The sequence below is a fragment of the Ursus maritimus genome, unplaced genomic scaffold, assembly GCF_017311325.1.
Source record: "Ursus maritimus isolate PB19 unplaced genomic scaffold, ASM1731132v1 scaffold_21, whole genome shotgun sequence".
Taxonomy (NCBI): Eukaryota; Metazoa; Chordata; class Mammalia; order Carnivora; family Ursidae; genus Ursus; species Ursus maritimus.
Window position 1 is genome coordinate 35,715,307 of NW_024424564.1, and position 23,315 is coordinate 35,738,621.

Here is a 23,315-nt window from a genome sequence, read left to right on the forward strand (position 1 = left end):
TCTACTAGGAAATGAATATCAAAGAATCTAAAGAATCTTCAATGAAAGGGAAGGATTCTTATCTATCCTTGTGCTCCATCTTGAAAATTACTTCTTCAGCAATGTTTTCATCTCTTAGTGATATATGTCTCCTTAAAAATAATGCTTATAAAAACAATGAACATATGGAAAATGTTAAATAAAAAAGCAGAACTCTATCATATACACTATGATGACAACTATATATGTATGTGTATATGTGGAGATATATATATATATGCATATACACACTTGCATAGAAAAAAATTAAGAAATTCATCAAAATTGTTTTGTTTGAACAGTGTGATCAATAATTTTTTCTTCTTTATATTTTTCTTCATTTTCCTGCTTTTCTGAAAAAGCAGATAATACTTTTAATAATTAAAAAACAGAACATTTACCATGTAGGTTACTAACGTACAAGCCAGGGGAAAAAATATCACTTTCTTTCAAAGTACTAAGATTTCTCTGAATCTACCCTTATAGCCAACCAAAAATTCCTGACAATTTAGTGTTCTGCTTGGGTATTTTTCTTTACAAATACATATGAACACAGATACATATTTAACATAACCAGGTAGGCATATACTGAGTGATTTTTTAAAAATTTAAACTAAGTCACATAAACTCTGGCTTAAAACCCTCTAATGACTTCTCGTTTGAATGAGAATAAAGTCAAAACTCTTTACCCAGATCTACAAAGCCCAGTAAAATTTGGCCCCAACTTTGACCTCAATCTCTAACACTTCCTCTAAATCACTCTAGGGCAGCCCCTCTGCCCTTTGACTTGTGCTTCACTGCCCAACACAGAGTTCTTTATGCAACTGGTTGCTTCCTGACATTAGGTTTCAACTCAAATGTCACCCTCCAAAAGAGGCCTTCAACGACTACACAACTTAACTTGCCATCTATTTCTTGTCTCCATCACTCATTTCCATTACCTTTAAATTTTTTTCTACACAGCATTTGTCACTATCAAATGTTCTTATTTCTTTACTTGCTATTATTTGACTCCCTTATTAGAATGAAAAATTTTCACCACTGTATCCTCCTTACCTAAAACAATATCTGACATATAGCAAGAAAACAATAAATACTTGTTGAAGGAATGATTACTGAAGAAAGGGAATGATGAGAATAGTAGCTGTCCATGGTAAAAATTTTGGTTTAGGGCCCTTTATACAAACATACACAGTTGGATTCCAGTCTTAACTAATATTACGGTAACAATGCAGCTGATATAAGTTAATATATATGCAAAGAAATGTAAGTACTAAGTAAAGCCAAGAAATGAAGAAATATTCACAAGGAAAGGATGAGAATGTAAGGGTTTTATTTATCACAGACAGTAGGGAGTAAGGGAAGGGATGGGAACTGAGTTCAATGACAGCAATAAAAGGATAGGAGATTGGGTGATGATAGATGACCTGAGAGAACTGACTTCCAGTGGTAGCTGAGGCATAATGAGATTAGTTCCGAAAATCTCCTTGCAGAGGGTGGATACTTGGTCCCATGCTCTGGTCTGCCATATGCCAGGCAGCTTCTTACTCAAGCCTCCAGAGGAATGGCTGAAATTAGGGCATTTAAGGTCTTCAGTCAAAGGACTCTTTCTTTATGGTCTATCAAACTGTTATATTGGCTAAATCATGATCTGTTTTCTTATATATCAGCATGTTATTAAGCAGAGCAACATGAAAAAGGAAGCAGAATGATTTAGCTTATTTCTTATGGCTCACAAGACTCAGGTCCTTTGGGATGCTAGACAATGATCAATGTCCCCAGAATTAATCTTATCATGTGTCCCAATATCAAGGAATTATGAAGGTGTTTAAAATTAGTGAAAAAAATCATTTTAAAAGTGAAGAAAAACAAAATATATAAGAATGTATCTTAAAATGACTATAAGTATTAAAAAAGAACTGTAAAAACAAGTTAGACTCAGGAAATTATAAAATTCATGTTGAAACAGTAATATAAAAATAAAATTCTTAAGCCTGAGTAGTGCTGAATTACAGGGTCTCACAGAAATGTCATGGTTCATTATCATACCTACACACATAAACGCCAGAAATAAAGAAAGAACAAGGCTGGTGATATCTTTCATCTCTTTAAGGTTGTTTCTCCCTTTTGGTATAAAATATGTACTAGTTATTAATAGGTTATAAAAAGATAAAGGAGATCATTTTTTCTTTTCTACAAATTCCCTTATAATTGCTGTTAATTTTACCTGTTTTCAGAAGGCAGGAGCCTAATAAGCAGAAAGAAGTTTCAATTTGGCCACAGAATCAAAGCAAGAAATACGATTTCTTCTCAGAGTTCATTCAAATTAAATATAGCTTTATTTTTGCTACTATGGTAACTGTAAAAAGAACAATGGCTAAAATATTTGTTGACAGATGCAGAAAACAACATAACATTTCATTAATTCACCCTCAACAGAGATGTTTTTTGCCTTTTTCACATTGTTGACACTTACTTATTAATGTGTTATTAACTAGTCATTTTTAGAACATTTATATAATAGTGTAACAGATAAAACAAAAAGCAATTTAGTACATCCTTTAGATATAACAAAGGCTAATGTTTAATGTGCTTGGTTTGCTGTTAGGCACTTGACATTTGTCAACTCATTTAATCCTCACAAAATAATGCAGTGTTGGAATTATCCTTATTTTACAGATGAGGAAACAGAGGCTGAGTCAGAGAAGTTGGGTGTATTGTTAGCAAGTGATCAAGCCAGTTAGAACTCAGACTGTCAGAGAGAATGCTTTTTTTTTCTTTTAAAGATTTTTATTTATTTATTTGACAGAGAGAGAGAGAGACAGCCAGTGAGAGAGAGAATACAAGCAGGGGGAGTGGGAGAGAAAGAAGCAGGCTCTCAGCGTAGGAGCCTGATGTGGGGCTCGATCCCAGAACGCCAGGATCACGCCCTGAGCCGAAGGCAGATGCTTAACGACTGAGCTACCCAAGGGCCCCAGAGAGAATGTTTTTTATACCATTCCAGAATATCTCCCTACAGAGACACTGAAAGAAAAATTCAGAAGACAACAGCATAGCCTGAGTGCCTACAGCATGCAAGGAATAAAGCAGAGTGTCCCGGAAAACATAAACATTTGTCAGACACAGACACTGCCTTCAGGCAGCTCACAACCTACAAGAATAGACATCAGATAACAATATAAATAACTATAATAAAAGGGAGAAATCCACAGTTGTCAAAAATAAATTAGTTGAATATTAAGAGAAATGATATTGTTTCTGGCAGGGGAGGATTAATTAAGACTTTAGGAAGTAAGCAGCTTTCAAATTGGACTTTAAAGCCTATAGAATTAATAGTTTTGTAGCAACTAGTGCTCACTAACATTTGGAAGAAGAACCCACCTCGCATACCAGAGAGAGTATACATCTTATTTAAAAATTAGTTTCGAGGGCATCTGGGTGGCTCAGTCATTAAGCGCCTGCCTTCAGCTCAGGTCATGATCCCAGGGTCCTGGGATTGAGCCCCATAAGGGGCTCGCTCCCTGCTCAACAGGGAGCCTGCTTCTCCTTCTCACTCTGCCCCTCTCCCTGCTTGTGAATGCGCGTGCTCTCTCTCTCTAATAAATAAATAAAATCTTTAAAAAATGCTTTCACATTTATCATTGTTCATAGTCCTAAGCTTATGCTTACTTCTCCCTTAAACTGGTATTGGTATTTTGGTTGTAGAATAACCTAAGAATCGAGGTGCTTTGTCCTTTCATTTATAACAGAATCCTGTGCTATTTAACCTCTCTGCTTCCCTTATTTAAGAAATCTCTTTCAGGGGCACCTGGGTGGCTCAGCCGTTAAGTGTCTGCCTTTGGCTCAGGCCATGATCCCAGGGTCCTGGGAATGAGCCTCGCATTGGGCTCCCTGCTCAGCAGGGATCCTGCTTCTTCCTCTCCCACTCCCCCTGCTTGTGTTCCCTCACTCACTGTCTCCCTCTCTCTGTCAAATAAATAAGTAAAATCTTTTAAAAAATTAGTTTCTATCAATCCATAGTGGTTCTATACCAACTCTAATCTAGTTTCAGTTGCTGAGAAATGTGTTTAAGCTGAGCATCTAAAATGGTCTCTGTGAAATTGTGTTTTAGAGCTTAAAAGTTTAGCTTACTGAACTTTGTGTCTTGTTACATATGCATGGAGAATGCATTTTGGGGGTTCACTGCATTTTTGCTTCTCTAAGCTTCCATTTTTCTGTACAAGATCAAACATTTCCTCACCTGAAAATGTTTCCAAACAGATGCATATTGATGTGATTTTCATTATCAGTATTAAGGATCTAACTTATTTATTTCATAGACCTGAGATCAGTAACCTTAGCAAAAATCCAGCTTACTGCCCATTTTCACAAATAAGGTTTAATTATGACACAGTCATGACCATATATGTTTTCATATTGTGAAAACATGCTACAATGGCAGAACTGAATAAATGTGACAGATATATGGCATCAAAACCTAAAATATTTACTATTGGACCCTTTTCAGAGAGTTTGCAGACCACTGCCACAGACAATTCATTCAGCAAATACTTATTATGGAACCACAAGGGTAGGTATCTAGTAAATAGCATGGGTTGCTCCTTATAGGACTAGCCTCATTAAACCAAGTTAAAAATTCATATTGCATTGTAATTAATCATCACATTTAAGGAAGAACTTGAACAACTTTTGCTGTGGAAAAAAAATACAGCAGGTGACTCAGGATGTAGTATATTAGTAAGTGCTCTATTCTTACTATTTATATAACTAGCTAACATTGAGCATTTACTGAGTGCTAGACACTATTGTAAACACTGAATAGAAGAAATATATGTCATTTATTCTTCACCACAAGCCTAGGGTGTAGGTACTATTATTATCCTCATTTTACAAATGATGAAATTAATACTCAAGGTGATTTATTTCCAAAATCCCACAGCTTATATTTGCTAGAGCTAGAACCTTACAAAACATGTTTTCATCCCAGGAGATACTTAAGCAGAGTCTGGATGACTTCTTAAAAGGTATAATGGTTTATATTTTTTAAAGAGAGCAAAATAAATTAATGACCACCATTTATTGAGAGTCTACTATGGGTCCGGCATTGTTCCATGTGCTTTAAACACATTCTCTAATTTTCATATCACCCCAGAAGGTAGGTATAAGTTCCTCTTCTAAAAATAATGAAAAAGTATTGACAGGTTATCAAAGGCATATACCTAGTATGCTGTAAAGCTAAGATTAAAACTTAGAGGTACGTGACTCTCTTGATTATCTCAAGCTATTTCCATTTTTTAAAAATCCTAGATGTAAGGGGTGTCTGGGTGGTGCATTTGGTTGAGTGTCCAACTCATGGTTTCAGCTGGGGTCATGATCTCGGGGTCATGAGATCAAACTCCACATCAGGCTTTGTGCTCAGTAGAGAGTCTGCTTAAGACTCTCTCTTCCTTGCCCTCTGCCCCCCCCCCACCATATGTTCTCTCTAAAATAAATAAATAAATCTTTTTAAAAAATCCTAGCTATACTTCCATAGCATATGAAAAGGAACCACCTTTAAAAATGAAAGCAGCAGATATTCAATAGCTGAACAAATAAGGAAAGAATAGCCTACATAATTAAAATAGCAGAGAAAATTGGGAAATATGAAATATATTTCTAAATGTAAGTATAGAATTCTTTTCTAATTGCAGCTAAGATCAAACTTAAGCCAAAATAGAATTTGATGGAGACACTAAACCTTCATTAAGGGAAATTTTCTTTAGTTCTTCTAATAGAAATGATGATCCATTAACATTTAGCAGATATTTCTGACATCATTAGATATCCCTTTTTCCAAGGGAGGAGAGGCCCAGTCAACCCATTTCCACACTATTGTTGAAGGAACATCTGAAGACATAAAAGTGAACAATCCTCTTTTCTTAGAAGGCATGATTGAATGATAAAGAGACTTAAAAAAAAAAAAAAAGGAGAGGTTCTGGGCATTAGGTCCAAATAGACCTGACTTGGAATATTCACCCCTGCTACTTTGTAACTGCCACCATAAACGAGTTAATTTATTTCTCTGCACCCAAGTTTTCTCATCTATAATGGTGCTTGTGAGAAATGCTGTACAGGTTATTCGACATGGCTCCTTAGAATACATCCGACCGAAGGAATTCTCTCAGTTATATAATCATTTTTCCTCAGAGAGGGTCTTCAAAACGAAATATCATTTTCTCACTTATTCCCTTTCCTAATCTTTATATAGACTCCTTATGTCTCTTCAGTTTGAATGGCATGAGAAGAATATTTGTTGTATGCCTACTATGTATGGGTGAGTTGATAAAGGTTGACAAAAGTTAGAACATTTCAGGTATTTGAAAAGACTTATGGAAATGCTCAGAATCTGGAAAGTTGATGTGTGTTCCAGTTCTTGACAATCACACTAGTTTCAGTATGACAGAGGAGAGAGTAACAGAAGGAGTAACTGACAATCAAATATGAAAGAAGAATAAATAAAGTTTTCAGCATTCAAAGATTCAAAAAACTCTGCCTTGAGAAATTAGTTAATGATATATTCAAGTGTATTGAGGAAGCAAAGTAAGAATAAGACATCAAAGCCAGGAACAAGGAATCATCTCCATGAGAATAAAAGGTTTTACTCCTGTGCAGCAAACCCAGAAAGCAAATGATAGAGACCAAAGCAGGATAGACAATTTCTGTATGGAGCTATCCAAGAAAAAAGAGGGAATCAATAGACAGTAAGATAGAATGCAGAAATTTAATGAGGAAATTATAAAGGAAAATTGTACAAGGAAAAGAAAGGCAATTAAAAACTCCAGGAAAAAGATCTGATTAGAAAGTTGAAGGTGGAAAATCTTCACTAAAATGTCGAACAAGGAGGTTGACAAGAAAAAAGAAACAAAACAATCAAGAGGATATTAATCCATCCATGCACTTTTAGGTTTATATCTCCTTTACTGCTCATATTCTTTAAAGGCAAAACATAAACATTAGGAAGAGAGATGATAGAATTTATAAGCAGTTACATTTACATTCTTTCTCATGTTAACACACACTTTCCTAGCTATTTAACTAGGTAAAGATTATGATGGTCTGTTCCCATATGCTGACCCCTTACTATCATCATAGAAACATGTCCTTTCTTGGTATAAATATGGTATATCCATGTAGTGGTATAATAATAAAATTTAATTAATATCTATCCAGAGGAAAAAGGGAGGAGTTGCTTAGGATCTGAGTGTGAATACCAAACAAATCATCTTCAGGGCTTTAACAAATTATATAAAATGATATTAAGACTTGAAATTTGTGTACCAAGATTTTCAGGTACCAATTTATGCAACTCCCATTGAAAACAGCCACCAGGTCATCACCTACACTTGTCTCAGCCCACATTTCTAGTACCACTTTGCAGAGCCAAGTGATGGCACATAGATTACAGCCTGAAGAGCTGATGAAATAAGGAACTAGGATCTAAGAAGGTTTTGGACTCTAGAGCCTCTCCAGAACGTCAGCTATATGTCTCAGCCTGCATGACATGAAATATTCAAGCCATGAGGCTTTAGAGGAAAGTGCAGATCAAAACTTGACCAACAGGACAGCTACAGAGTTTATGAGGTGAATCTAACCAATATCATGGTGAAATAGGAAAAAAAGTACATGATGGCAAGATATTAAACAATTAATAGAATGCAAAAGAAGGAGAAACCATTCAATTTTAATTCTAGGTACATTCTCCTTCTACTGGACCTAGAGTCTTGACAGAAAAATAAATTTAATTTCAGCATGCCATTTGTAAACATAAACATGTAAATGTGATTCAATGGCTAAAATTTTGTAGTGTGAGCCTATGAACAAAATATGGGAAACTTGGCCAGTATCTCAGGATAAAATGTAAATGTGTACAAGCACAACAGTGTATAAGCGGAAGTATAACTAAAAGAAAGCAGGTGAAGAAGAGGAGGAATAATGAAAAAAAGAACCCAGAAGCTAATATCTTCATTTTCCAAAATACGAAGACAGGAAATACTGCCTAAAGTTGACGAAACGTAACATGGAAATATAAAAGTATTATTTAAACTTTTTTTGGAGAGAGGGTTGGGGACAGGGAGGAAGAGGGAGAGAGTGCATGAAGCCTGATGAAGGGCTGCATCCCACAACCCTGAGATCATGACCTAGTCAAAATCAAGAGTTGGATGCTTAACCGACTAACCCACCCAGACGCCACAATAAATTTATCAAGTGTAATATTATTTAAAGTCACCAAGCTAAAAAAACCCTAAAATGTATCATAAAAAAACAAACATTTGGAGGATTGGACATAGAGATAATATAAGTGAGCTAAAATCTTTACTCTCAGAAAAATAAGATAGACCATTTAAAGTTGATAAGTCAGTAATAGAGATATATGTATTTAGAAATATGGTAAACTTGAGATTCACTTTGGTGTGTGACACATCACATTCAATATTTATTGAATGTTTGCTATGAAGCAGGCATTGTAATAGGTATTCAAGATTTATAGGTAACTATGAAACTTTAATATGGAAATACATATATAACAGGGGCGCCTGGGTAGCTCAGTCCTTAAGCGTCTGCCTTCGGCTCAGGGCGTGATCCCAGCGTTCTGGGATCGAGCCCCGCATCAGGCTCCTCTACTAGGAGCCTGCTTCTTCCTCTCCCACTCCCCCTGCTTGTGTTCCCTCTCTCGCTGGCTGTCTCTGTCAAATAAATAAATAAAATCTTTAAAAAATTTTTTAAAATTTAAAAAAGGAAATACATATATAACAGAAAATTAACACAATTTAAATGATATTTTAGTAATAATGTTAAAGCCCTTTGTTATCATAGAAACTAACATATAGTACTCATAAAATAAAATTGAGATCCTAAAACCTATGCCCAAAACCAAAACTCCAGGAGAAAGAATAGAGATGGAAGAGAACTTAAGAGTCATATTAGAGACATTATTTAAAAGCATGTATGGAGGTCTTTAGTTTCCAGATTGCTCAGTCCACACTACCATTATCTAATGGTGTAATGGTGAGTCCAATCAATTCAATAAGGAAAAAAAATCAAATGATTATAAAGATTGAGATTCAGAGACATGGTTACTATTATTTGCAGATCATATAATTTCTTAACTAGAAAATCAGTTTAAACATTTATACAAACCACAGTGTGATTCCTAAGATACAGAAAAAAGATAGAAAAGTTAACAACTTTCCTTTCTACCAGCAGCAACCAGTTAGAAAAATATCACAACAGAAACAGATATGAAATAACATAAAAAACCTATTAAATATAGAAAACCACATATGAAAAAACTATACAGCTACTTAACAACATAAAGAAGGACTTGAAAATATAGAAATTAATATCATTCTCCTGAGTGGGAAGATTCAATATTATAAGAATGCCAATTTTCTCCAATTCATCTCTAAACTTGACCTTGTTCCTCTCTAAAGCTCTGTACATAAAATCTAAAACTATAAAACTCTTAGAAAAAATAGGGTAAATCTTCATGACATTTGATTTGGCAATAATTTCTTGGATATGAAACCAAATGTACAGGCAACAAAAGCAAAAGTAGATAAACTGGTCTAAATCAAAATTTAAAATTTACATGCATCAAAGGACACAATGAACAGAGTGAAAAAGGCAACCAATGAACTGGGACAAAATATTCACAAATCATATACCTGTCAAGGCATTAATATCCAAACTATATAAAGAACTCCTACAACTTAGCAACAAAGAAATGAATAATCTAATTTTTAAAATAGATGAGGAATTTAAATAGACGTTCTCCAAAGAAGATATACAAGAGCCAACAAGCACATAAAAACATCCTCAAGATCACTTTTTCATTAGAGAAATGCAAATCAAAACCACAGTGAAATGTCACTTGACACCTATTAGGATGGTTACTATCAAAAAAAAAAAAAAACCCATAAAATAACAAGTGTTGATATGGAGGTAGAAAAATCGGAACCCTTGTGTACTGATGGTAGAAATGTAAAATGCTACAGCCATTATGGGAAATAGCATGTCAGTTCATAAAAAATTTTTAAATAAAATTACCATATGATCCAGAAATTTCACTTTGGGGTATATATCCAAAATAACTGAAAGCAGGGTCTCAAAGAGGTATTTGCACATCCATATTCACAGCAGCATTATTTGCAAGAGCCAAAAGGTAGAAGCAACCCAAGTACCCACTGATGAATGAATGGATAAACAAAATGTGATATACACAGGCAAAGGAATATTATGCAGTTTTTAAAAAGAAGGAAATTTTGACACATGCTAAAATATGGATAAATCTATTTACACAGATAAATTTGTTTACTATACAATTAATTATATATTTATATTATATATTATTTATACACTGTATTTATTTATACACATATATGTATTTTAATTCTGTAATTTATCTTAGGTTCCTCATCACCTGCTAATTAATTGTACATATGTACATACAGTAGTCCCCTTTTATCCATGGGGGACATGTTCCAAGACCACCAGTGGATGCCGGAAACTGTGAATAGTACCAAACCCTATATATACTATGTTTTTTCCTATACACACATGCCTGTGACAAAGTTTAATTTATAAATTAGGCACAGTGAGAGATTAACAACAGTAATAAAATAGAACAAATATAACAACATATCATAATAAAAGTTATATGAATGTGGTCTTTCTCTCAAAATACCTTATTGTACATCCTTCTTCTTCTTGTGATGTGAAAAGATAAGATGCCTACATGATGAAATAAAATGAGTGAATAGTGTAGGCATTGTGATATAGTGTTAGGCTACTATTGACCTGGTGACAAATACATCAGAAGGAGGTTCATCTGCTTTTGGACTGTGATTGATGGTGGGTAACTGAAAACACAAAGCAAAACCACAGATAAAGAGACACTACTGTATGTATGTATATATACACACACATATATATACATACATAAAATACATACACATGAAGAAGATATGGTAGGCTATTTTTATAATTATGGAGTTGGTCAAGGTCAGCCTAAACAAAACACAAAGCCCAAAAGTGTTAAATAAATATATTTTAAAATTTTGGCTTCATAAAGATTAAAACTTCTGCCCCATAAAAAAAGAAATATAAACAAAGTTAAAGGGCAAGCAACAAATTGGAGAAACATTTTTTTGAAATATTTTTCACAAAGTTTGGGACCTAGAATATACAGTGAATTCTCACTTTTGTGGTAGTTTTGTTTTATAAAGTCACCATGAGCACAAATTAGCAAATACTGAATCATCGTTCTTAGGGAAAATACAGGGTTAGGTTCCTACAAGACCCTGGTCACAGCATTTTCATCAACTGATCAATATGAAATTTGTTTTATGTGTATTTTTATTTAAAGGTTATATTATATATATAATATATATATTAACACTGAACTCACAGCCAACAGCATATAATTCATGCCTGAGTGATGCTTATCCAACATATATTTTCTTAGAAGGCATATCACAGCCTTCTTGAGCTCCTAGAAATACTAGACAGAACTTCAGCACTATATTGAGTCATTTCAAACAGTGAAATCCTCAACAAAAGCACAAAATTTTTTATCTAAGTGGCACTAAATAGACTGTGAAAAGGACAACTGTTTATACAGGATAAGAGCTGAAGCAAGAAGGCGGAGTGTCACCTATTCAGCTTCAACTGGAAACATGTGCATCAAGTGACTCAAATTTTTCACTGTTCTCTGCATGTTCATGAATGATCACCATGAGTATTGTCTTGGGGGTTACAAATAAAATTCAGCAAGTGGGCAAATTCACAGGTAAAGAATCCACAAATAACAAGGATTAACTGTATTAAAATACACTTATAAATCAATTCTTTTTAAAAAATGGTAAACAAAATAAGTATGTAATTCACACAAGAAGACTTACAAATGCCCAAAAACATTTGAGGAAAAAATTCCTTCGCACTAATGATCAGGGAAATGTGACTTAAAACAATAATGACAAATAATAATTGATGTCCTTAAAAATAATGTTATACAATGACAATCACACAAACGATTCATCCCACAGTGTCTTCTAGCTGTCCCTACCTAATCCTCTCAAAACAGCAATTTAAATTATTAAAGACAACTGAATCAAAAATGCCTAGAAAAGTATAGACTAATATGAAAAATGAATGAATGATTGAGTGAATGGATGGCACCAATGATGTTTGCAAGCAATTATTTGCAAACTATTCTATGGAAATTCATGGTGACATAATGAACTGTCATGACTTTTTACAACTCATAGCATTGATTTTTTTCACAAAATATAAAATATTTATTAGAAAATTAGATTGCTTAGCATAAATAATCCAAACAATGTGTAAGTATATAAAGAGGGAAATTAAAGTCCCCCTGAAATAGTAAGCCTTAGATAGAACTATTAGATATAACTATTATTAACATAGTATTAGCATAGCATACATACTGACAGACTTTTTTTTAATAATAATTTTTTATTATATATGTTAGTCACCATACAGTACATCCCTAGTTTTTGATGTAAAGTTCCATGATTCATTACTTGCGTATACAGACTTTCTAAGCATAAATAAATATCACATTTATCTTAATGCACTTATTATGAAGTTAGTTTGCACTATACATACAGTTCTTTAACCTGCAAATCCTACCAAAATTGCTAGAGTGTTATTTTCAGAGGCCAAGAACCTAACAGAAAAAGATCAATTTGCATTTGTATAGGAAGGAATTTATATAGAAACTTGCATTTATATTTTAAGATCTTTATAATAATCCTATAAACAGGAAAATAGCCTCCTCATTTTAAAGAATAGGAAGCAGAGGGTAAGTTACTTGTCCATGATTATACCAATAAATAGCAATCAGAATAATTACTTGAACTAAACTTTAAGGTTCATGAAGGCAGACACCATATATAATCCTTATTTTATAACATTCACAGTACCTGGCACAAAATTTAAAACAACATGAGGCATGATGCACATTTATATTGTTTAGTGCTCTATACCCTGCATGTAACTAATGGTCAATAAACATTTGTGAAACAAATGGATGAATGCATAAAAGAATAGAAAAATGTGGAGGGATTCTAAATGAACTGAGATTCCTATCAAGCCATTAATTTTTTTAATCTGTAGAATAAATAATAAATATATTTAGCAGCTCAACCGCTCTGGAAACATAATGTAAAATGGCATATCAACTTGGGCAAGTTACTTGATCTCTTGAAACTCAATTTTCTCAAGGTCAAGTGAAAATATTTCATAGAATTGAAGTGAAATTTAAGTGATATAAGGAATATAAAGTGTCTATCACCATACCTGGCATGGGCTAGGCATTCAATAAATGCTAGATACTATTGTTAACATTCCTATTATCATCATCATTATAATAGTTTCCTAAAAATATACAAAATGGAGACTTCTCAATGGTAAAGTTTTAGTCCAATTATTTTGAAGGTCATTAAAATGACTACATAAAATCATAAAGACCTAGATCACATGAATGCTGATAGTAAAGCTAAAATACATTTCTCTAGAAATGCCTGCAACTCCTACGTTCTGCCTAGACACAGACAATAGACATCTGTTCCTTGAATGAGTATGTAACAGATGAAATGTCTACTGACCAAATTTCCAGTCATCATATTAGTTTCCTTTAGTCACCGTAACAAATAACCACAAACTTAGTAGCTTAAAAAAATATTAATTTATTCTCAGACAGTTATTGAGATCAGAAGTCTGAAAGGAGTTTTGCAGGGGTAAAGCCAAGGTGTCAGCAGGACTTATTACCTCTGGAGGCTCTAGGAGAGAATTCGTTCTCTGCCTTTTTCATTTTCAAGATGCCACCTACTTAACTTGGCTCACAGCTTTTCCACCATCTTTGAAGCTAGCAACGTGACATTTAATTTTTTTTCTCTCTTTCTTCATCATATCATCTTCCCTATTATAAGGACCCTTATGATTACAATGGGTCCACATAGGCAATCCAGGATAATCTCCCCATTTTAAGATCCTTAACTTAATCACATCTGCAAAGTCCCTATTGACATATAAATTAACATATTCACAGTTTAGAACCTGGATATTTATAAAGGGAGGGAGACACTATTTTTTATTATATTCCATCCTCTGGGACCCAAAAAAATCACATCTATCCACATGAAAAATCCATTCACCCCCATCTCAACATTCTCCCAAGTCACAACCCACTAGGACATCAATTTAAATTTCATCTAAATCTTATCAGCTCAAAAGTCCCAAATCTCATCTAAATCAGGTATAGGAGAAATTCTGAGTATACTCCTTCTTGAGGCAAAATTCCTCTTCATCTGTGAATCTTCGAAACTAGAAAACAAGTTATTTGCTCCCAAAACACAATGATAAGATGGGCATAGAATAACAATTATAGATATACCCATTCAAAGAGGGAGAAATGAAAGGGAAAAAAGGGGGAGTAAACAGTTATAAGTAAGTTAGAAAACCAACTGGGCAAACTTCACTAGGTTTCAAGGACTAGGAATAATCCTTTGTAGGATTATTCTCAGAGATTATTCTCAGATTATTCTCAGAATCCTTCTCAGCTCCATCCTCAGCCCTGTCCTCTGAGTCTTACTTTCTATTTAATAAAAGTTAACATATATTTGCAACTGTGTAGTTTTATTAAGTCTGTTTCTTGCCTGTAAGAATACATTCCTCTTCAAATCCAACAACCTTCTTTTATTTTATCTTCTCTTTGTGCCTTTCAGTCCTAACTGGCAGTGTCCCTGCTAATAAACCATTCTCACAGACCTTGTGGGTTTCTTACATATGTCACAGGGATTCATTCCATTAAACAAAAGCCCCCTCCACAGATCTTTCCTGGATAATCCCATCTCTGGATTGTGCTGAGAAGGCTGAAGAGATCTATGAGATACACACCTAGTCTCTTCAAAGAGCCCTGTGTGTGACGGAATACTCTGGTTTTTTGATCCCATGGGCACTAGAAAAGTTACCCAGTCACACTTTTGGCTTTCTCCCCAGGACACACTTTCTTGAGAGTGAATCCACAAATTTTAGCCTCTTTTTCAATCTGGACAGGCTGAGAACGTCTCAAATCATCACATCCTGGATTCTTTTTGCTTAAAAGTTAGATTTTCCAGCTTTGTTTTATTGTTGACCTTTAATTTTATACCATTGTGGTTAGAAAACATGCTTGGTATGATTTCAGTCTTTTTAAATTTGTAATATTTGTTATGTCTTTTTTAATGTGATTTAACCAGGGGATTCTTCTGTGTATACTTGAAGAAAATGTGTATTCTATTTTTCTTGGATGGACTATTTTATATGTGTCTTTTAGAATCATATATTCTGAAGTATGCCTCAAGTAAAGAATGATCTTGTTGAAAAAAAATGTGATTCATTCAATTTATATTTTTTGCTATAGGTAGCAAGAAGAAACCAGGCTGCACATTCAACACTGTGCTTGGAAATCTCCTCAGCTAAATACCCAGATTTATCACTTTCTACTTTGCCTTCCATGTAATACAATTCTGCTAGCCTTCCTGCTATTGTATAACACCTCCTTTCTTCCAGTTTTCAATAACATATTCCTCATTTACTTCTCAGTCTTTATCAGAAGCACCTTCAACAATATTCATATGTCTACCAACATTCTATCTACGATGATTTGGGTATTTTCTAAGATGATATGGGTTTTCTCTACTATTCTCCTCACTTTTTTTTCTGAACCCTTACCAGTAGTGCCTTTAAGATCCATCCTTCTACAAACACTGTGACAATTTTTTAAAACAATAGAGGTATTTTTCTACAGTATCACCTTCTGAGCCTTCACTGAGAGAATCTTTAGTATTCATACTTCTATTCAAGGCAATCTAGACTTTTCCTTTTATACTACTCAAAACTCTTCTAGCCTCCAGCCACTGTCCAATTCCAAACACTTCCATATTTTTAAGTATTTGTTATAGCAGCACCCCACTTCCAGGTATCAAAATCTGCATTAGTTTCCCGGGACTGCCATAACAAATTACCACACACCTAGTAGCTTAAAGCAACACTAACTTACTCTTTCACAGTTCTGGATGTCAAAGGTCCAAAACGATCCTCACTGGGCTAAAATCAAGATGTTGGCAGAGCTGGTTCTTTCTGGAGGCTCTAGGGGAGAATCCACTTCCTGCTTTTTGACCACCTGCATTCATTGGTTTGTGGTCGTTATCGTTTCAACCTCAGCTTCCATCATCACTTACCCCTCTGACTCTGACCATTTTGCATTTATTTTATAAAGACCATTGTGACTACACTGGACCTACTTGGCTAATACAGGATATCTCCCCATCTCAAGATCCTTAATTTAACCACACCTGCAAAGTCTCTTTATCATGTAATGTCATGGAGTCAACTTGTAAAAATCAAGATATAGACATCTTTTGGGGGAACTAATCTTCCTACCACAGCCATGTTCATTATTAACTAAATTGTCTAAAATGTTTAACCCATATTTTCAATTACATTGTTTTAAGCACTCCCCTCATTCACAGCCCAAATTACTAACATTTTGAATATTGGTTCTTCTAAAAGTTTCAACAAGAAGTTCAGCAACAGAATAAGACTATATACTGAATCACACAATTCCCAGAGCTGTTGAGATCTGAATAATTCCTTGACTCATTATTATTGTTTGGAGTATTTCCAGAGTACATAATAGTTTCATTACAGAGAGAAAAAGTTAAATCTCTATCATAAAAATTATAACTATTCTGAAGCTGAAAGATATCTAATGAGTCATCTCAATTTCAAGGATGAGAAAAATAAGACCCAGGGAAGTTAAATGATTTACTTGATGACACAACTCTAATGTAGAGGTCAGGGAGCATAAATTTATTTTAATAATATCTAATGCCTAACTATGGAAATCTGTTCTAAGGGCAAGCATACAGAAAGCCACTGCATTCTCATGAAAAGAATTCCTCAATCTCAGGTTCAGGTAGATTTTTGTTTAGCTAGTTGAACTTCTTAAGTTTTGAGGCAAATATTAATATGGTAGTTTTCTAAAAGGCTAAGGGAGTTTAAAACAAACTATACCAGATTAATGAAAATAGAGACATATTTTCCAGATGATGATTATCAGGCCAATAATAGGAGTTGTTGGTCTAATGTTGTTGGTCTAATGAATGGTCTGAAAAATTTTCTGAAAGTCCATAGACCCTACAAGTATTGCAGTGTCTGATTTCCCTGGAGATAAGGCAATTATCTCATGCTCTAATGGAACACTAAGATAAATATTTTGTAATATATGTGCATGGTATAAAAGTGCTTTTAAGAAAACAGGTGTATTTCCACTTTATTTTTTTAAAGCACCTAAATTAAATTATTGTGTCCAATGCTACTTATTCTTTTCAAAATACACCAAAACCACTGAGATACTTTTAAAATCTTAGATTGATACTAAATGTGTATTAGGCTTATTGTTTTTTCTAATTATAAGATAAGTAATAAGGACATAAAGTAAAAATTAAGATATAAGGACTTTAAACAGGCCAGTAAAAATTGCTATTGGTGTGTTAAGAGGCTTCTTAATAAACAAAGGAAAAATACTCATATTATCAGAAATAACCAGATATTTCAAAATGAAGGGAAGAATAATGTTTGTTTTGACCTACAGAACAAACTAAAGACTCAAAAACTATGGTTTTACATATGTGTGTGTATGTGTGTGTTACGTATACCATTATACCAATAAGGATATCTTAATCTTATTGCATTGATAACATTTATAATAGTTGGCAAAATTTCTCGGACTTTATATATATATACACACACACACACACACACACAATATGGTAGTGGTAAGAATAGAACATAAATGTAATGTTTAAGCTTCTTTTCACTACATAGCATACAGATATCTCGGAAAAAGCTTAAAATCTCAACAGCAATGTGAGGATGTATCAAAACATAAAATGTATCAAGGCTGTAAATATAGACATTGCTAATAAAAATAGTTTTATTTTTCCCACTAATAGAAATTATCCTAATAAAAATAGAAAGTATAAGGAAAATAAAATTTACACTGTCCCGAGATAAGCATTTTAAACATTTCACTGAACATACTTTCATACACAAACACACACACAGATGATCTTACATAAATTGGACCACACATATAACACTCATTTGAAATTTTTTTGCTTTGCCCTTTATCTTTAAGAAAAAAAAATCAGGAATATCTTTTCATGTCAAATAGGGAACCACATAATGATTTTTATGACTACCGAGTATTGTATCATAGAATGTTCCATAATTTATTTAACCAAACCCCGATTATAAGATATTAATCTTGTTATTATCATTTTTTGCTACAATAAACCTTGATAAACACACTGTACTACTAACCTATTTACCAACTTGTCCAATTCTTTGTTCAAGGTAAATTGTCTATAATTACTTCTAATTGGCTACAACTAAAATACTGGATAAGAGAGTGTGTATATTTTAAACTCATACCTAACAGAAATTTTGCCTAAGCCTTTTTGAAAGCAATTTGCCAATATGTATTAAGATCCTTCGATGGGTCCCTGGGACAGGGGGTTGTGCTGAGCTGTGGCAGGCAGGGTGGCGTAGTAAGGATGGGTGGGGTAGGTGGAGAGGACAGTGTCCCTGCTCTGAGGGAGGGGCTGTTGGGCAACAGAGACAAAGGGATGGGTGGTTGGCACAGGTCACAATGGGCAGGAGAGGATAAAAGGGGTCCTGTGGGGTGGTTTAAGCCTAGGTGGAGGCTTCGGTTTGGGAGGAGAGGAGCAGTACAAATACAATTGGCAGTGAGGTTGTAGAATCCAAAAGAGCAGAGGCTATTGTGAACCAATGTGTCAGGCTCAAGAGGAGGCCCCTCCCTACTGCAAGTGAACACCAACATCTGCATGCCTCAACATCTGTACACTCTGACATCTATTGGGACCCCAACATCTGTGCACCTCAACATCTGCGCACAGTGACATCTACTGAGGCCCGGATCTCTCGCTCCTCCACATCTGCATACCATAACATCTACTGGGGCCCGACCTCTATGAGCCTCCATGTCTGTGCACTCTGACATCTACTGGGGCCCCAGCATTGGTCCACCTTGACATCTAGTGGGGCCCTGACCTCTGCTCCTCAACATTTGCACATGGTAATATCTACTGGGGCCCCGATTTCTGCACTCAACATCTGAGCACCCTGTCATCTTCTGGGTCCCCAACACTATGCACCCCAATATCTCCATGCTCTAGGCAGAGCACAGTCTGGGGCAGGTGCAATTGTCTCTAGCACTGAGCAATTGGTAGTCAGTACCCCCACCCTGTTCTCAATTGCTCAGAGACAAGCCTGCAAAGACCACTGCTAACCCACCTGCTAGAGAAACCAGGGAAATAGGACGCCCTGCAAAGTGTGGTAAAGTGTGGAAGACCCCTAGGAGTCCTTGATAAAAGATAGCCATGAACAACCAATCTAAGTTACCACATTACACAGCCCAAAGCAGCCCTGCAATGGGTATGTTTAATACCTCCATGGGAAAACTGCAGCAACAACTGTACAAGGGGGAGTATACTATATTCAAGTATGCCCCAATGTTTGAGAGTGACTTTATACAGGTCAGCAAAAAAGGAGAAGTGATTGACGTGCACAACCGTGCCCGAATGGTGACTGTGGGCATTGTTCGCACTAGCCCCCACCTCACACTACCTGATGTCATGCTGCTGGCCCGACCAGCTGCTATCTGTGATGACTATAACAGATATGGCCCTGCCACCCAGGAAAAAGTTTACAAGCCTACACAGATCTTAGAGCTAACCAGACTGTTTCCCTTGAAGTTTGTAACAATATCTATCCATAATGGTAAAAAACAACAGCTCTGCCTGAAGCTTGCCACTGGCCGATCTTTTTACCTTCAGTTGTGTCCCCCTTCTAATACAAAAGATCTTTTTGTTTATTGGGAAAACCTTATTTACATTCTGAGACCACCAGTTGAGGCTTACAGAGGTTCCCAGGCCATCCCAGTTGGAGACACACTGGACATAACTGGGTTTGAAGAGGAGGACAAGAGCCCAGGGGTAAGTCTTTACAGACGGGGTCACGTGCTGTGGGAGAACAGCTAAAAGTCCTGCAGAGCCTTTGGTACTGAGACTCACCTAGAAAATTCATTACATTTGGATGGGTTCAGGGCCAAAAAGCCTTTATTTGGGGGCCATGTCACATTGGGGAGGTTCTGGGTGCTCCAAAGTGTTCCCCAATGCTGTATTTCAGAGCTTCCTTAGCTGTCAGCAGCTCTTAATTTCATGTCCAATACTGTATTGCCAATGTGTGGCATCCCGACCATATCCTCACCCCCATGTCTCCCCATGATCGCCATGTACTGATTTTGTATACATCGTTGGCAGAGGGATGTGCTTGTGAGCATTGTTAGTAGCTATCAGAATATCAAAGTGCATGTCTCTTAGCCAGCAGAAATACTAACACAAGTGTATTAAAAAAGGCATATGAGGATATTTGCTGGTGAATTATAATAATGTTCTTGCTGGCACTGGAACTGTCCAAGCAAAACTGGAATGATCATGTGGTCATTGTGGAGATGATACTAAAGAGGAGGATTCCTGCAACAAATGGGAGATTGGACTTGAGACCTATAATTATAAGCTCTTATTGTTTAGCTATAGGATTAAAAGGTCTCACTTTCTTTATTTCACTTTTTTTGTCTCTCCCATAGGCAAATGTCCTTCATTTCTATGGAAGGAATCAAGATCAAGTTGACATCAGGAGTCTTCACATGAACCCTGAATTGTTTGGGGCCACCCCTTACGGTTACGCTGGGGAGGAATGAATTCATCGTGCCTCCCACACATACTGCATTCAAGAGTTCATACACTTCTGCAGCCACAAAGCCTACAGTATCAGATAAAAGGGCAGGGATGGTGACAGGAGCAGCCGTCACAGATCCAGGAAGAAGCACAGCTAGAATGGCCATAGTGGGAGCATTCGACATGTCTTATTATTGTTGTTAGCCAGGGCTGTAAGCCCTTCTTCTACTCAGAGGTTACTTCCAACATCTCAGTAGAAGCTACTAGCCTCTTCCCAGAGGGCAACATAAATATGGTGATTCCAAGGGCAGAAACTACTGCCAAGCCCATTGCAAAAACAGCTAACAGCTCAGGCATCTTCACAGAGTGAAGCCTACATGAGTGAACAGGATGGAAGCCAGAGGTCTCCACCCAGCAGGACTGACTCTTCAGGAAAGAGTTTCAAAGCCCTGTATTGCACCGAGGTGGACACCTCATATAAAACTGTGGAGGAAAGCAATATCATCCATCCTAATACAATTCAACTCAAATTCTCTGCTGTAATAACATATGCTCTATTAACAGGGAAGGGTAGCAATAAAAACAAATGGCTATTTCTGATCAGGCTCTAACCTATCTTTAACTTTCCCTTAACTTGATATTTGTGATTAAATGCACAGATGACAGAATAAAATGCTAAAGATTATTCTCAAAGACCCTCATCCATTTTTCATCTACATGTATTAACCAACAAAAATTATAAAATCCCCAAATACATAACCAAAAACAGAAGCAAATAGTAGTGATTATTACAAAAATATTATTGTCAGGAGTGTTGAAAAACTAATTTTACTTTCTAGAATGGGTTTCATTTCCCCAGTCTCTTTATTCTTGTTTTTTGCCCAACTTAAATATTACTTAACTGCTTTGAAATTATATTAAAGTGCCCAACATATTCTACAAATCTTAATTTTAATTCCCTGAATTTGTTTAAATTCTAAATTTCTTTGTGAAAATTTAGAATTCTAAATAATGTCTCATCACAATGGAAGGATAAAATGCCATATTAAAACTAGAAAAACAGAATAATTAGCTAAACTTGAATATAGGATCATTTCAAAATCTAGACAAAAACTAGAGATTAGATAATCTTAGAAGTGTAAGATCTACAGGATCAGCCAGCGTTCTAATTTAGCAAGTAAAAAATCTTTTTAAGACTCTAAAAGTAATACATTACATAGTTTTAATTAAGTCTGTATTTCACATAGTTTTAATTAAGTCTGTATTTCCATAATCCTCATGTTTCTGAAGCTTAGCACTATGCTTTGAATATAGAGGATCTTTGATACATGTGTGCTAGATCCAATTAAATTAAGGGTTATAAATGTGAAATAAATATATTTTATTTGAATCCAACAAATCTGAGTATACGAAAATTTGCAAGCACTATACTAATTCCACTGATCCCGAAGGTTCCCATACCAAACTGTAAGGTAGTGGTTTTAAGTCCGTGAGACCTTATATGCACAGTGGTTGGCTTAATGATTTTTATTTCAGGTCTAAAAAAACAACTTCAAAATAAAATCCTGTTATTCATGAAATTTTAAGAAACTTTTTATTTTGAAGCTGGCCCATAAAATCCTGAGTTCAAAGTTATTGCAAGTTGTAGGACAAATTTACATTTGATATGATGTCTCCAATGTCACAACAAATGTATTAAATTTTATTGTAGATAGACACACGTATGTTAAAGGAGAGTCCATCAGCAAACTGAGAACACTAGAAGTCTAGATGAGAATATTACTAAAGAATTCTACTCTTCATTCATTACATTAAATAGAGTAAAGAAAGAAAGAAAGAAAGAAAGAAAGAAAGAAAGAAAGAAAGAAAGAAAGAAAGAAAGAAAGATTAGCACATCTCAAGTAAATTTATAGATATAATGCAGTCACAATTAAAATACCAATAAGGATACTTTTATAAAATATAAAATTTTAAGAGCAGGCAATCATGTCAGCTAATTAATACAATCATAATTTCTCCTGCATTTTATGTAAAAATATCAAAACTGAGTCATGTGTTTTTAAAAATAGGACAACAGAAATAAGAGATTTCAGAAGAAAATCCAAGCCAAACAGGATGCAATATAATGAAAGAAATGGGAATTTTCTCTAGATGAAGTGAATTAAACAAACAAACAAAGAAGACGAAGAAGTTTAAATAATTTGATAGTTTAAAAAACTACATAAAATACACTCATATATACAAATTAAGGGGGGGAAGCTGCAGACTGGGAAACAAATATAACTACTAAAATATTATTATTCACAAATCTTCACAGGAAAATGGCCAAAGAAAAATATCTAGTATCAAAAAATTGTAAACCAAGCCTACTACCAAGCCTAATAAAATGAAAAAAAAATAAGTGTTTAAGAAGGTGGTAGAGAAGCAAAT

The 23,315-nt window shown here is 34.9% G+C and overlaps 2 protein-coding genes across 6 annotated transcripts in view; one reads left to right on the forward strand and one right to left on the reverse strand.

Moving 5' to 3' along the window:
- The window catches only part of ANKS1B (ankyrin repeat and sterile alpha motif domain containing 1B), a 1,051,872-nt gene that overhangs the window by 714,290 nt on the left and 314,267 nt on the right, over positions 1-23,315 (reverse strand). The gene's annotated exons all lie outside the window — the stretch shown is intronic.
- FAM71C (family with sequence similarity 71 member C) lies at positions 19,527-20,908 on the forward strand. Its single transcript, XM_008687762.1, has 2 exons — positions 19,527-20,141; positions 20,795-20,908. The coding sequence occupies exons 1-2, from the start codon at positions 19,527-19,529 to the stop codon at positions 20,906-20,908; spliced, it is 729 nt and encodes a 242-aa protein (XP_008685984.1).

Excerpts from the sequence above, each read along its gene's own strand:
- FAM71C (XM_008687762.1), top strand. The coding sequence starts at position 19,527 with ATGAACAACCAATCTAAGTTACCACATTACACAGCCCAAAGCAGCCCT. Across the intron at positions 20,142-20,794 it reads AGGAGGACAAGAGCCCAGGG|GCAAATGTCCTTCATTTCTA; the intron begins GTAAGTCTTTAC and ends TCTCTCCCATAG.